At 44.9% G+C, this 14,079-nt stretch overlaps 1 protein-coding gene across 2 annotated transcripts in view; it reads left to right on the top strand.

The window, feature by feature from the left end:
• The window catches only part of SLC26A2 (solute carrier family 26 member 2), a 92,256-nt gene that overhangs the window by 54,733 nt on the left and 23,444 nt on the right, over positions 1–14,079 (top strand). For both annotated transcript variants that reach the window (XM_088475795.1, XM_088475796.1), the window contains exon 2: positions 8,891–9,524. In XM_088475795.1, coding sequence (XP_088331921.1) covers positions 8,910–9,524 — 615 coding nt within the window. In that variant the 5' untranslated portion in view covers positions 8,891–8,909. The remainder of the gene's footprint in view (positions 1–8,890; positions 9,525–14,079) is intronic.

Genomic DNA, 14,079 nt, shown 5'->3' with positions numbered 1-14,079 from the left:
AGCGTACGGCTCTGAATGAGGGCCTTAATTAGTACCTCAGTTATTTTGATTTAGCCATCTGTGCACAATCATGGATATCACTAAAACCAGGACTGTTAGTGTGCCTTGAGGACCGAGGTTGGGAATCACTGCTGTAAAACATTAAAAGTTACGTTTTAATATATAGTGCACCACTTATGACATTTCATTTCTCTTCCTTTATTTCCGTATACAATAAAGATGTCTGTGGTAGCACCCCTCATTTGCATTACTTGATTTTTAGGATATACAATACGATTGTGTTTGTTCTCTCTTTTCTGAGAAGTAATATAATTATTCTTGCTTTATACACAGACATCCCCATCTCCACGCCATCTATAAGTTCTGTCTGCTGTTGCAGCCTAGGTAACCCAGGGCCTGATTCAGAGCCGGACGTTATTTGCGCTCGCTCGTTCAGAAAAAGGTGCCGGCCATTTAAATTGAGCGCTCGCTCTTTGCGGTCTGTTGACGCCTCTATGTCTGAGCGAGCGAACGGAACATGCGCTCGCTATTTTGTAAAGACGCCCCCTGGCCGCTCGCATCCTACGTCATCTCCACTATTTATTTGATTAATCGAGTACATCGAAAGGCGTCTCAACTGCTTGCAGTGCTTGTGGAAGGTTTATCCTACCGCAATCATGCGAACAGTTCAGGCTAAGAGACAACCAAGTGACGTGGCCGATGACGCTGCTTTGTTAATTATGCACAACCTTAAAACGCCCGTTTTTACCGTTTGGCACGCCTGCGTTCGGATCTCCACTCCCCGTTTTCAAGCACCTTCCCCTGTTACCACCCACAAACGCCTCATCCTGTCACTCAAATTAGCAGGCACTCGCTATTTTGCGAGCGCTCGATTTCCGTTCGCACTGACTGGTTGGCGCATGCGCATTATGACTAGGGGTGAGCGGGTTCGGATTTCTGAAATCCGAACCCCCCCGAGCCCCCCCGATCCGAGGCCAATCCGAGTCAGGCTCGACTTTTCCCGCCTGACTCGGATCTGAAATCGAGGCAAAATGTCATCATCCCGCCTTCCGGATCTCGCGGGTTTTGGATCCTATATAAGGTACCCGTGTCGGCGCCATTTTCTCACTCGGCTGTGAACAGTGAAGAGGGAGGGTGGGAGTTAGGGCTGGCTGGGCTGTGTAGTGTAGTGTAGTGTAGTGCAGAGTAGTGTTGTGCTGCGCTGTGCTGCTGTTGTCCATAGGGGCTGTGTCCACTACTTCAAAGTCCATAGGGGCTGGCTGGACTGTGTTGTGCAGTCAGTTGTCCATAGGGGCTGTGTCCACTCCAAAGTCCTATGCAGTGTCCCAGTCCTAAAGGGGTGCTGTAGTGTTGTCCAGGGGGTGCTCTGTCCGTCAGGGGTGCTCCCCCCAAGTGCTAAAAAAAATATATATTTTTTCTGTGTTTGTGAATTGTGTGTGCAGTAGCCGCACGTGCATCAAGAAAGTAGTGCCAAGCGTGCGCCTGTGTCATTAGTAAAGGGCCGGCTGGCTTGACCGTTAAAGGGTGCTGTAACCCCCAAAGTACACTCCAAACCAAATAAAAAAATATTTTCTGTGTTTGTGAATTGTGTGAGCAGTAGCCGCACATGCATCAACAAAGTAGTGCCAAGCGTGCGCCTGTGTCATAAGTAAAGGGCCGGCTGGCTTGACCGTTAAAGGGTGCTGTTACCCCCAAAGTACACTCCAAACCAAATAAAAAAATATTTTCTATGTTTGTGAATTGTGTGCGCAGTAGCCGCACGTGCATCAACAAAGTAGTGCCAAGCGTGCGCCTGTGTCATAAGTAAAGGGCCGGCTGGCTTGACCGTTAAAGGGTGCTGTAACCCCCAAAGTAGACTCCAAACCAAATAAAAAAATATTTTCTGTGTTTGTGAATTGTGTGCGCAGTAGCCGCACGTGCATCAACAAAGTAGTGCCAAGCGTGCGCCTGTGTCATAAGTAAAGGGCCGGCTGGCTTGACCGTTAAAGGGTGCTGTAACCCCCAAAGTACACTCCAAACCAAATAAAAAAATATTTTCTGTGTTTGTGAATTGTGTGCGCAGTAGCCGCACGTGCATCAACAAAGTAGTGCCAAGCGTGCGCCTGTGTCATAAGTAAAGGGCCGGCTGGCTTGACCGTTAAAGGGTGCTGTAACCCCCAAAGTACACTCCAAACCAAATAAAAAAATATTTTCTGTGTTTGTGAATTGTGTGCACTGTGGCTGCATGTGCATCAACAAAGGAGCAGCGCCAAGCGTGCGCCTGTGTCCCATAAGTAAAGAGCCGGCTGGCTCATTTCTTAAAGGGTGGTGTAACCCACAAAGTGCACTACTCTCCAGCAAAAATAAAAAAATATTTTCTGTGTTTGTGTGCGCCTTAGCCGCACGTATATATCAATATAACATAAATGGAGGACCAAACTTTCTCCGATAAAAATAAAATAGGGAAAGATCAAGAACCACTTCCTCCTAGTGCTGTTGCTGCTGCTGAGAGTTGTTCATCATCCCAGAGAGGAAGTAGGAACACCACTACTTTTACTAAACAATTGACCCTCCAACAGTCCCTAGCAATGAGGATGAAGTACGACAGAAGTCATCCTGAAGCAAAACGTATAACTAAGGCCTTGACTGCTATGTTGGTGTTAGACGTGCGTCCGGTATCCGCCATTAGTGCAGTGGGATTTAGACAATTGATGGAGGTAGTGTGTCCCCGGTTCCAAATCCCGTCTAGATTCCACTTGCATCCTCAAAGCAGCAGCAACAAGCGTGCGTCTGTCTGTTAAAGGGTGGTGTAACCCTCAAAGTGCGCTCCACAAACAATAAAAAAATTCTTCTTTTTTTTTCTCTTTGTGAAATGTGTGGGCTGTAGCCACACCTGCATCCTTAAAGCAGCAGCGACAAGCGTGTGTCTGTCTGTTAAAGGGTGGTGTAACCCTCAAAGTGCGCTCCACAAACATTAAAAAAATTCTTCCTTTTTTTTCTGTCTTTGTGAAATGTGTGGGCTATAGCCGCACCTGTATCCTTAAAGCAGCAGCGACAAGCGTGCGTCTGTCTGTTAAAGGGTGGTGTAACCCTCAAAGTGCGCTCCACAAACAATAAAAAATTCTTTTTTTTTCTGTCTTTGTAAATTGTGTGGGCTGCAGCCGCACTTGCATCCTCAAAGCAGCAGCGACAAGCGTGTGTCTATCTGTTAAAGGGTGGTGTAACCCTCAAAGTGCGCTCCACAAACAATAAAAAAATTCTTCTTTTTTTTTCTGTCTTTGTGAAATTTGTGGGCTGTAGCCGCACCTGCATCCTTAAAGCAGCAGCGACAAGCATGCGTCTGTCTGTTAAATGATTACATCGGTGACAGCATCCAAGTAGGCATGTCAGACTGTCCGTACCTGTACTAGCAGGAAAAAGAAGCAATTTGGAGGTCCCTGTACAAACTGGCTCTACTTTACCTGAGTTGCCCCCCCTCCAGTGTGTACTCCGAAAGAGTGTTTAGGGCAGCCGGGAACCTTGTCAGCGAAAGGCGTAGGAGGTTGCTTCCACAAAATGTGGAGAAGATGATGTTCATAAAATTAATTATCAACTCTTCCAGGGAGACCAGCCTCCAGAACGTACAGAGGGACCTGTGGTTGTGGATTCCAGCGGGGACGAATTAATACTCTGTGAGGATGAGGATGTACACAACACTGAAGAGGGTGAGGAATCGGTGGATGAGGAGGATGAGGACGACATCTTGCCTCCGTAGAGCCAGTTTGTGCAGGGACAGATTAATTGCCAGCTTGTTTTGTGGGGGCCCAAACGAACCAATCATTTCAGCCACAGTCGTGTGGCAGACCCTGGCGCTGAAATGTTTGGTTTGTTAAAGTGTGCATGTCCTGTTTATACAACATAAGGGTGGGTGGGAGGGCCCAAGGACAATTCCATCTTGCACCTCTTTTTTTTCTTTGCAGTATGTACTGTTTGGGGCCTAGTTTTTCAAACTGCCATCCTGTCTGCCACTGCAGTGTCACTCCTAGATGGGCCACGTGTTTGTGCCGCCCACTCGTATCTCTTAGCATAGTCATCCAGCTACCTCGGTGCAACCTTTTGGATATAAAAACACTATTGTGAGGTGTGAGGTGTTCAGAATAGACTGGAAATGAGTGGAAATTAAGGTTATTGAGGTTAATAATAGCATAGGAGCAGAAAAACACACAAATTCTGTGATTTTTAGCTGTTTTTATGCTTTTTAAAAAAAAAAAAATACAGATCCAAAACACGAAGAAAGATCCAGATCCAAAACCAAAACACGAAAAGTGGCCGGTGCACACCCCTAATTATGACCCATACGCATGCGCAGATGTGCGAACATCGTTCGGAGCGAATGAGCGGCCGTTTACGAGCGGCTCTGAATCAGGCACCCAGTCTCCTATGCCACAACTCCTTGGATTGGTTGGAATCAGTAGCCGCCATCATACATCACTCCTGTCTAGGATGTACATTTGTTGGCGCACCGTGTAACACTCTGTCACTTGGCCAATTCAAATTTGTATCCCTTCTCCAACACACTGATGGCAATCAGATTGGTTCCTAGATCTGGCGTAAATCGTACATCTTCAATGTCTGTGACAGCTGTTTTGCCATTGCACAGTTATTGCTCCAACTTTTGTGGCATTTAGGTCTTTATCTCCTATTCCCCTGACATTTATAGGATCACCTAACTTTAGTGACCTGAACCAACTCTCATTACAGCTGAAGTGCCTTGTGGCTCATGAGTCCATGTACCAGCGATTTTTGCGGTGACTGTTGGCTACATTCAATGCTGGCTCATTTTTTTTTGTCATGCTTCCATGATGACACACCACTTAGTTTCTTTGCTCTACATTCTGAGGCCTTATGTCCTTATGACACTTGAAGAATTTTTGGGGTTTGCATCCTTTGATAGAAAGACAGAATTCTCAGCATTGGTTTGAACAGAAGTAGCTTGGCCTAAACAATCTGCAGTAGCTTGGCGCAATCAATCTCTTGATAGCATGGCAGAAACAATCTCTGTTGATAGCTTGACAGTGCATGACTCCAAAGCTACTACTAGAAAATCATACTCTGGAATAAAAATTTACAGCATCACCATTGCAGTCTACTCGTTGTCCACTTGGACGTCTACTGATGTCAATAGCTGAGAGATAGACAGCTCCTAACTGTTTTAATTCATGTTCTTCCACGTACTTAGCTTAGTTGATGATATGGCGATGCCGCTGACGATGCACGGGAACACGCTTCATCAGTGACATAGCTGGTACACACTGCCCGATGTGGACGATATATCGTCCGATCCGCTGGATCGGAGGACATATCGTCTAGTGTATATCCGGCTTAAGGTTGAAATTTCTCATGCCTTTGTCTTCATAAGATGTCTGCAAAGCCATCCTCATTTTGTGTGCTATTTTCATTCATTTTCCCATGAATGATGGAATACAGGTGCTGCTCTACAGCTAGACCAATGGTCCCCATGGCCTTATTCACATAATTTGGGTTGTGGTTATCCCAAGGATTGTAAGTGACCTTCTACAACTTTTCCTGTTCTAACTGCATCTGCATTGTGAATGTCCATGTAGCATAATTATCTGATTCAGGGATGGATGCTAATGCGATCGCAGCTGCAATTTCGTATGCAACGCAGCTGAGAAAATATGCTAATGTCTGCACAGATCACCCGAGCATAAAGACACCCACTGCTGCCTACTTACCTGCGTGCGATGACGCATACCTGCGTAATTATCAGTAACATCGACATACATCGGCGGCCATCTTACCCTTCAGACACGCCTGCATTTCTCAGACCACCCCCCGTCACCACCCCCAAACGCTGACAACCTGTCAATGACTCTGCAATAAATTCCTATGAGCGTCCGTAATCGCAGTGCGATTGCTGCGTACGCGTAGTGCCGCCTATATGCAGAAGCGATGGAAAATAATCGCTCGTTCGCATGTGTAATCGCTTTTGTGTCCGTCTCTGAATCAGGCCCTGAGCCTGTTAATTTGGTGAAGCACTTGCACTGCACATTTTTAGTATGAATCAACTACTTTTCTGTATTCACGCAGATCCTTTTATTCCATTTCACTGCATCTACTTTCCTTGTACAGTGTTATTCTTCACACGCTGGTGACCTGGGCCCATAAACATTTGGCAGAAGTTATAGGTGTTAGCTTGTGTAATGGAGGTTAGTACACACAATTAATAACCAGGATTTGTTTATTAACCAGGTAGAACACATGATGCAGGTTATCACAGGGTTAATGCAGTAGGTACACAATGCAAGAATACAGGTGAAACAGGTTCAGCTAGGAACGTTGGGGGTTAACACAGATGGTGTGTGGTGTGGTGTAGCACACACCTGTACATATGCACAGTGCTGGCAGTGGAGTATATACTGGACACAGCTATTGTGGTACAGTGTATGTGCAGGGTCTCTCAGGAGGCACTCAGTGGCCGTCATTCCACAATGGAGGAGGAAGATGCGTGGACAAGCCGTGTATGTGCAGTAGCGCGTTCAGGACAGAGGTTGCGCTGACGTCAGTGCACCGCCATATCTAAGGGATGGACTCCTAAGACCCAGCGACAACAGAGGTAGAGGCAGCGCAGAGCGTGCTCCGATCTCAACAGATTTAACATGCAAATTTGACTAATGCAATATAGTATTAGCTAAAATCTAGTTGTAGTTTAGTTGAATTTCAAAATACCAGAAAGAAGTAGGTTATAAAAGAAACCAAAATGAAAATAACCCTAAACATGTTTACATATTCTTTCAATTATTGAAGGATTCTTAGCATTATCCGGCTTTACCAATGTGATTAGTACATTACAGTTACATAGTAGATTTCTACTTAAAGGGGATTGTAGTACTACTGCTATGTTTGCATTATGCTAGATTACAGTTTATCAACTCTACTCAAGTGTCCACAATAATATGAGATTTCTCTGTTTTTGTCGAGGTCTGAGACACAAGTCCTTAACAAAAACACAGTTATTATAAAATTCATTGTTCTTTAGATTAGCCTAAAATGACTGGATACATTTCCGGGTAAGCACTGCTCAGTGCTCAGTCAATAAAAGGTCTCTTGTGTCTGGTCAGTTCAGCTGTGAGAGATAAGGTTTCATTCAAGAAAAAATAAAGTCTGAAGCTGAAATAAAATGTGTTGTATACAAATTCCCTGTAACCATAGAAAGTGATATATTTCATGGCTTAGTAGTTAGTATTGCTGCTGACGTTTAGACTTTTGGCAAGTGAATAAACAAACATGTTGCGCCATGCTAAGTTTACCGGATCAGAAGAACATAAAAAGCTGTTCTTTGTAAAATAGGGCAAATAATGTTTTTAGATTATGAACCATTGGCAACGAATGGAAGTGAGGGTGAATTTATGCATCAGCTGATATATGGTAGGCTTCACTGATTAGTTTATTCATGCCACCAAATAAAGTCTATAGGCCTGATTCAGAGATGGAGGGGCCTATTCATCAACACTAAAATAACGTTTTTAAGGACATTTTCCTTAAATAACGTTATTTTGGTATTCATGAACAGACTTAGCACAGGAGATATCACAGATATCTCCTTGCTAAGTTCCCCTGCGTTAATTTCCACACTCCCCATACATTAGTATGGGGATGTGGAAATTGTGGTATTCATCAAATTCCGAAAATTATGAATTTTCGGAATTTGATGCAGTTACTATTCGCCACTGTGAGGTGGCAAATAGCAGAATCGACTTACCTGTATCCACGTGTGCAGGTCCCCCGATGAGTCCCTCATGCGCTCTACTCCGTCCTCAGGCTCTGGAGGCTGGACGGACATGTGTGCTCCCCAGCAGAGCACAAGAAAGTTTAGAAAAAAAAAAAAAAGTTTTTTTTTTCTAATCTGTCATGTGGTCTGCTGGGAAACCACATGACAGACCAGCAGGACGGAGCCGGAGGCTGCTGCGCGGACAGGTAAGTCGGGGGGGGTGAGCGGAGGTGAGTGGAGGGTGGGGTACACAAACTTAACGCATCTGTAGGCAGTGCTGCACATGCGCTGGTTTTACAGATGTAACAGTGCATGCACAGCACTGTTTCCAGATGCGAAAATGTAGTGTAGGCAGGGAAAAGTATCTATTTCCCGAAAAGCTGTCATCGCATGACAGCTTTTCGGAATAGATACTTATGGAGAGGTGGAATGATGAATTCCACCTAATTAGGTAGAACTCCATGCGAGTTCTAAACCTAATTATCTCTAGAGAATTTTTAGGTTTAATGAATACGCCCTGTAAGCTGATGCAGTCGTAGCTCTGATCCTGAACGAATCACAATTGCGAAAATATGCAAATGACTCAGCAGCTGTCCAGTACTTAGAGATGCCCACTGAAAGCATCTCACATCCGTGGCTTACGCATAAAACCGTAAACATCGAACGCAGATCAGGCAGCCATCAGCCCCCTGAGTAAGTCTAAGCTGCCACAGACACTGCGGGTCTCCAGACATGTAGAGGGCTCTCCTGGTGCGAGCAAGCACGCAGTGGCTAATTTATGCATGCCCAATAAGCACAATTTAAATGGTCCAACTCACCTGCATTTTTAAAACCACCCCCTGTTACCTCCCCCAAACGCTGACTACCTGTCACTCACTTTGCGAGTGAATCTCCTGTGTGAGCGTATTCGCAATTCAATTGCTGCGTGTGCACAATGCAGCTTTCATGCATCCGCGATGGATATTAATGGCTCAGTCTGTGTAAATATTGGCATTTGCACCAGTCTCTGAATCGGGCGCCATGTGCAGAAGCAGTAACCCACGTCTTCTTGAACATTTATGGATAAATAACACAAACACAAACTTTATCTATTAGCATGTTTTATTTATATTATACTAATCAGTATTTTATTTTTATTAGTTAGACCAAGAAACTCAAGATGAAAAGCAATGATAATGGCAATACCACAGCCACTCACAGATGCCCCCAGCCTCCAGGGACCATGCTTCTGGAAGAGGAGGAGAAGAAAAGTATCCCCTTAAAAACCCGTCTAGCCGAAAAATTAAAGAAAACATGTAGCTGTTCCCCGAATAAAGCTAAAGACATGCTCTTCAGTTTCTTGCCTGTGCTGCAGTGGCTGCCCAAATACAAACTAAAAGATTATCTATTGGGCGATGCCATGTCTGGCCTTATCGTGGGCGTTCTTTTGGTTCCACAGTCTATTGCCTATTCACTTTTGGCTGGCCAGGAACCCATCTATGGCCTTTATACTTCATTCTTTGCATGCATTATATATTTCTTTATGGGAACCTCTAAACACGTTCATGTTGGAATATTTGGGGTACTATGTTTGATGGTAGGTGAAGTTGTGGACCGGGAACTTCAAGCTGCAGGGTACGACCGACTGGAGAACCAAGGAAGTGAGTCTTCAGTAGATGCTTTAGTGAACAATCAAACACTTCATTTCAACCAGACTTTAAGAATGACATGTGATAGAAGCTGCTATGCAATTACTGTAGGAGCCACAGTTACATTCATGGCCGGAGTTTATCAGGTATGTTTTGGGATGGATAAAATGCTAATTGTATGTCTACTTTTTCTTAGGAGAGACTTTATACTATAAAAGTGTGTCCAGTCTGCAGTATTCGCAGAACTACAGCTTGTTGTTTTCCATTTACTACATGGTGCATTGGATACACTCATAGACAATGGCCCTGATTCAGACCCACTCGCGAGCGGCTGTCCGCTCGCAAGTGGGTAGATGGTCTGCACTGCGCATGCGCACGACGGAGGGAGCTCCGTCGTGCGCATGCGCGAGACGCGACGAGCGAAGGACTTTCCTTCGCTCGTAGTGTCTGACCAAAGGGGGCGTGCTGTCGATGTTGATTGACAGCACGCCCCCTTTGGTGGGCGTGCCGGGGGCGTGCCTGCCAGACGGAGGCGTTCCCAAGGGAACGCCTACCGTCTGAAGCCAGCCCCACTGACATAACTAGTGATGTCAGTGGGAGTGATTTTGGCTCTGATAGAGCCAAAATCACTCCTGGCCTTGCGGTTGAGAAACTCAACCGCAGGCTTCTGCACGCAGTGGTGATGGTCGCGATGGTCAAGACCATCGCGACCATCATCCTGCACGCTCGTATATTCTGTGGGTGGTGACCCACAGCTATACGAGCGTCCAGGAGGACGCTCCATATTTATGGAGGTGGGCCCTGATTCAGAGCAAGCGCTCTGGTCAGAGCGTCCGGCTCTGAATCAGGGCCTATGTTATTGGCAAGGTATTTCCATCACCAAATACTGTTAAATATAAATGTTTATTTAATGTGGAAGATTTCAGGTTTAAATCCCATAAATTTAAAATGCCATTCTTTGTCCTCAATGTGTTTTAATTAAACAGGATGACCATATAAATTGTTCAATCAGGAGCATGTGTTAAAGTGCAGACAACACTGACACCGTGAATCAGGGGCGGATTGGAATGGAAAACGAGCACAAGAAATGTCTGGAAGCAGCATTAATGGGGGCGGGTCTGTTGAAGGGGTGGGGTCTATGGAGGGGGGCAGGATCCTCCCTCATAGGGCCTTATTCTGAATTTGATTACTAGCAAAGTAAAGGCCCCTATACATCAGAGATTGATTGCAGCAATCGTGTAATTTGCAATCGATTGTGTATAAAAATCTTTCCCTTTTTAATCGATTACAGATTGCAGAATTGCCACAATCGATTGAAAAAGGGAAAGATTTTTATACACAATCGATTGCAAATTGCACGATTGCTGCAATCAATCTCTGATGTATGGGGGCCTTTAGATTCAAGTTCTTTAATTAATCATCGTTCTGGCAATGGACACTTCTTTTAACCTTTTATTCACCAGCAGTAATTTATGAGGAGCTGCTGTCATGTTTAAAGATTATATTGTTATTGTCCAGATCGGCCATGTTTTATTGTTATTATATAGTATATATTTTTTTAATGAAATTAATTTGTTCTGACAAGTGCTTCCTTTTGTATATTTTGTTTGGTTCTAGTAGAGGGTTCAGTAAAACTTCAATTAGATGCCACACAATATATATATATATTTATTCAGATTAGTGCTTGAGTTTTATATGTTTTTGTCCTGCTGAAAGAGGCCGCTGCCATCAGTGAATACCATTGTCATGAAGGAGGGAACTTGGTCTGCAACAATGTTTAGGTAGCTGGTTCGTGTCAAAGTAATATCTACAAGGATGCCAGGACCCAAGTTTTCCCAGCAGAACATTGCCCAGAGCATCATACTGCCTCTGCCAACTTGCCTTCTTATAGTGCATCCTGGTGCCATCTCTTCCCAGGAAACAATGCACATACACCCACCTATCCACATGATGTAAAAGAAAACACCTTCTTCCATTGCTCCATAGTCCAGTTCTGATGCTCGTGTGCCCATTGTAGGCACTTTCAGTGGTGGACAGCATGGGCACTCTGACCAAACTGCGGCTACGCAACCCCATACGCAGCAAGCTGTGATGCACTGTGTGTTCTGACACCTATCAGTGGCGTAACTAGGGTATTTGGAGCCAAGGGCAAAATGAAAAATGGAGCCTCCCCCCTATGTGCATGCGTTGAAAAAGTGGGTGTGGCCACATGGCACAAGGGGCATGACCACTGGAAAATGGGGCGTGTCAACAACACACTCCACTGTTTCTCATCACTCTGGGAACATTCCTTTCCAGTCCATATGCAACTTAATGCCCACAGTAGTAGTGCCCCTTATAAAGTGCCCCCTGTTTTAGTGCCCATTATGCAATGCCCCTAGTAGTAGTGCCCCTCATGCAATGCCCATTGTAGTAGTTCCCCTTATGCAATGTCCCCAGTAGTAGTGCCCCTTATGCAGTGCCCCCTGTTGTAGTGCCCCTTATGCAGTGCTCCAGTAGTGCCCAATATGTAGTGGTCCTTATACAGTGCCTGTTATAGTGCCTCCTGTAGTGCCTAATATATAGTGCCCCCAGTAGTGACCCTTATACAGTACTCCCAGTAGTGCCCCTTATATAGTGCTCCCAGTAGTGCTCCTTATGCTGTGCCCCAGTAGTGCTCCTTATACAGTGCCCTCTGTAGTGCCCAACATATAGTGCCCCTTATATAGAGCTCCCAGTAGTGCCCCTTATGCAGTGCCCAATATATAATGACCACTGTAGTGCTCCTTATGCAGTGCCCCTTATATAGTGCCCCCAGTAGTGCCCCTTATGCAGTGCCCACTATACAATGCCCCCAGTAGTGCTCCTTATACACTACCCCCATAGTGCCCCTTATGCAGTGCCCTAGTAGTGTCCAATATATAGTGCCCCCAGTGATGCCCCTTATATAGTGCCCTCTATGCAGTGCTCAATATACAGTGCCCCCTGTAGCGCCCCTTATGCAGTGCCTCCAGTAGTGCCCAATATATTGTGCCCCCAGTAGTGCCCAATATATTGTGCCCCCTATGCAGTGCCCCTATTAGTGCCCCTTATATAGTGCCCCCTATGCAGTACTCAATGTAAAGTGCCCCTTATATATTTCCCCCTATGCAGTGCCCCTAGTAGTGCCATGTATATAGTGCCCCCTATGCAGTGCCTGATATACAGTGCCCCCTGTAGTGCCCCTTATGCAGTGCCCCCAGTAGTGCCCAATATATTGTGCCCCCTATGCAGTACCCCTAATAGTGCCCCCTATGCAGTACCCAATGTAAAGTGCCCCTTATATATTTCCCCTTATGCAGTGCCCCTAGTAGTGCCCTTTATATAGCGCCTCCTATGCAGTGCCCAATATACAGTGCCACAAGTAGTAGTGCCTTTTACACATTAAAAATGCAGACACACACAGACAGACAAATTTCCAAGTACCTGAATCCCCGCTCCTGCGCCCGTCGCTGTCCACTTCTCCGTCCTCCTGCTTGGCACTATAGTTCAGCAATTTGAACTATAATAGCTCTTCTGTGGGATAGGACCAGATGGTCTAGCCTTCGCTTCCTATGCGCATCAATGAACCTTGGGCACTCATGTACCTGTCGCCAGTTCATCGGTTGTCTGTCCTTGGACCACTTTTGGTAGGTACTAACCACTGTATACTGAGAACACCCCTCAAAACCTGACGTTTTGGAGATGCTCTAACCCAGGCGTCTAGCCGTCACAATTTGGCCCTTGTATAAGTCACGTCTGCCTGTCTCATAACTACATCCTGTGCAGGAGCATTGTTCTTATAACCTACTCTAAATCTGTCACACAATGCCAAACACAGCCTGAGCTCTAAACGGAATTGGGGCGCATTTGTCCAAAGAGGTCATCCAAGTGTAGGTTGTGAGCTGTACATAGGACGTTCACATCCAATCCAGGGACACCCTCTTTCTGGCCAGACCCAGACTGCATTACTATAAATGTGGATATGCAGTCAGTGGGTTGCTACTCATTTTCTTTATTATTTTATCATATTATACAATTGTAAAATGGTTGAATACCTGTAATAATATTTAAACTAAATATAAATGTAAATATTGATAAAATAAAAAATTGTATTTAAATATTTTAAAAGAAAAATAAACACAGAAATCAAGGCTGGGTACACACGTAAAGATTTTCTGTCCAACGATCCAACTAGTTGATTGGTTGGAATGAAGATCTGGTAACGTATGGGAGTAACTGATGATCAGCAATTTGCTCCTAAATGCCAGAAAACAGATGAAAATGGTCGTTCAGACAAGTTTGTTAAATGTTTGATCTAAACAATTTGTTCAAACAACAGTTTTTGTCCATTTTCCAGCGTTTTGGAGCAAATTGCTGATTATCAGTTACTCCCATACGTTACCAGATTTTCATTCCAACCAATCAACTAGTTGGATGGTTGGACAGAAAATCTTTACGTGTATACCCATTAGAAATAGAATGCAGTGCATTAACAAAAACACCTTTTATAGTTTTAATTAGTGAGACTGGTTGGCGGTTGAAGTATAATTATGTAGTGTTGGGAAAATGCCAGCGAGAGCGTATGTCCAGCATGACCACACATGGCAACCAGCATTTGCCGTTGGGGGAGAGGGAATCAGTGGAGGACACTCCATTGATGGCCTCTTGTGTTCACTAACAGTTGGTGCAAGTAAGTAGGTC

Source organism: Taudactylus pleione, unplaced genomic scaffold (assembly GCF_031769625.1).
Source record: "Taudactylus pleione unplaced genomic scaffold, aTauple2 ptg000178l, whole genome shotgun sequence".
Classification (NCBI taxonomy): Eukaryota; Metazoa; Chordata; class Amphibia; order Anura; family Myobatrachidae; genus Taudactylus; species Taudactylus pleione.
Note: the sequence above shows the minus strand (reverse complement) of the source record. Positions and strands in the feature narration are given on the sequence as shown.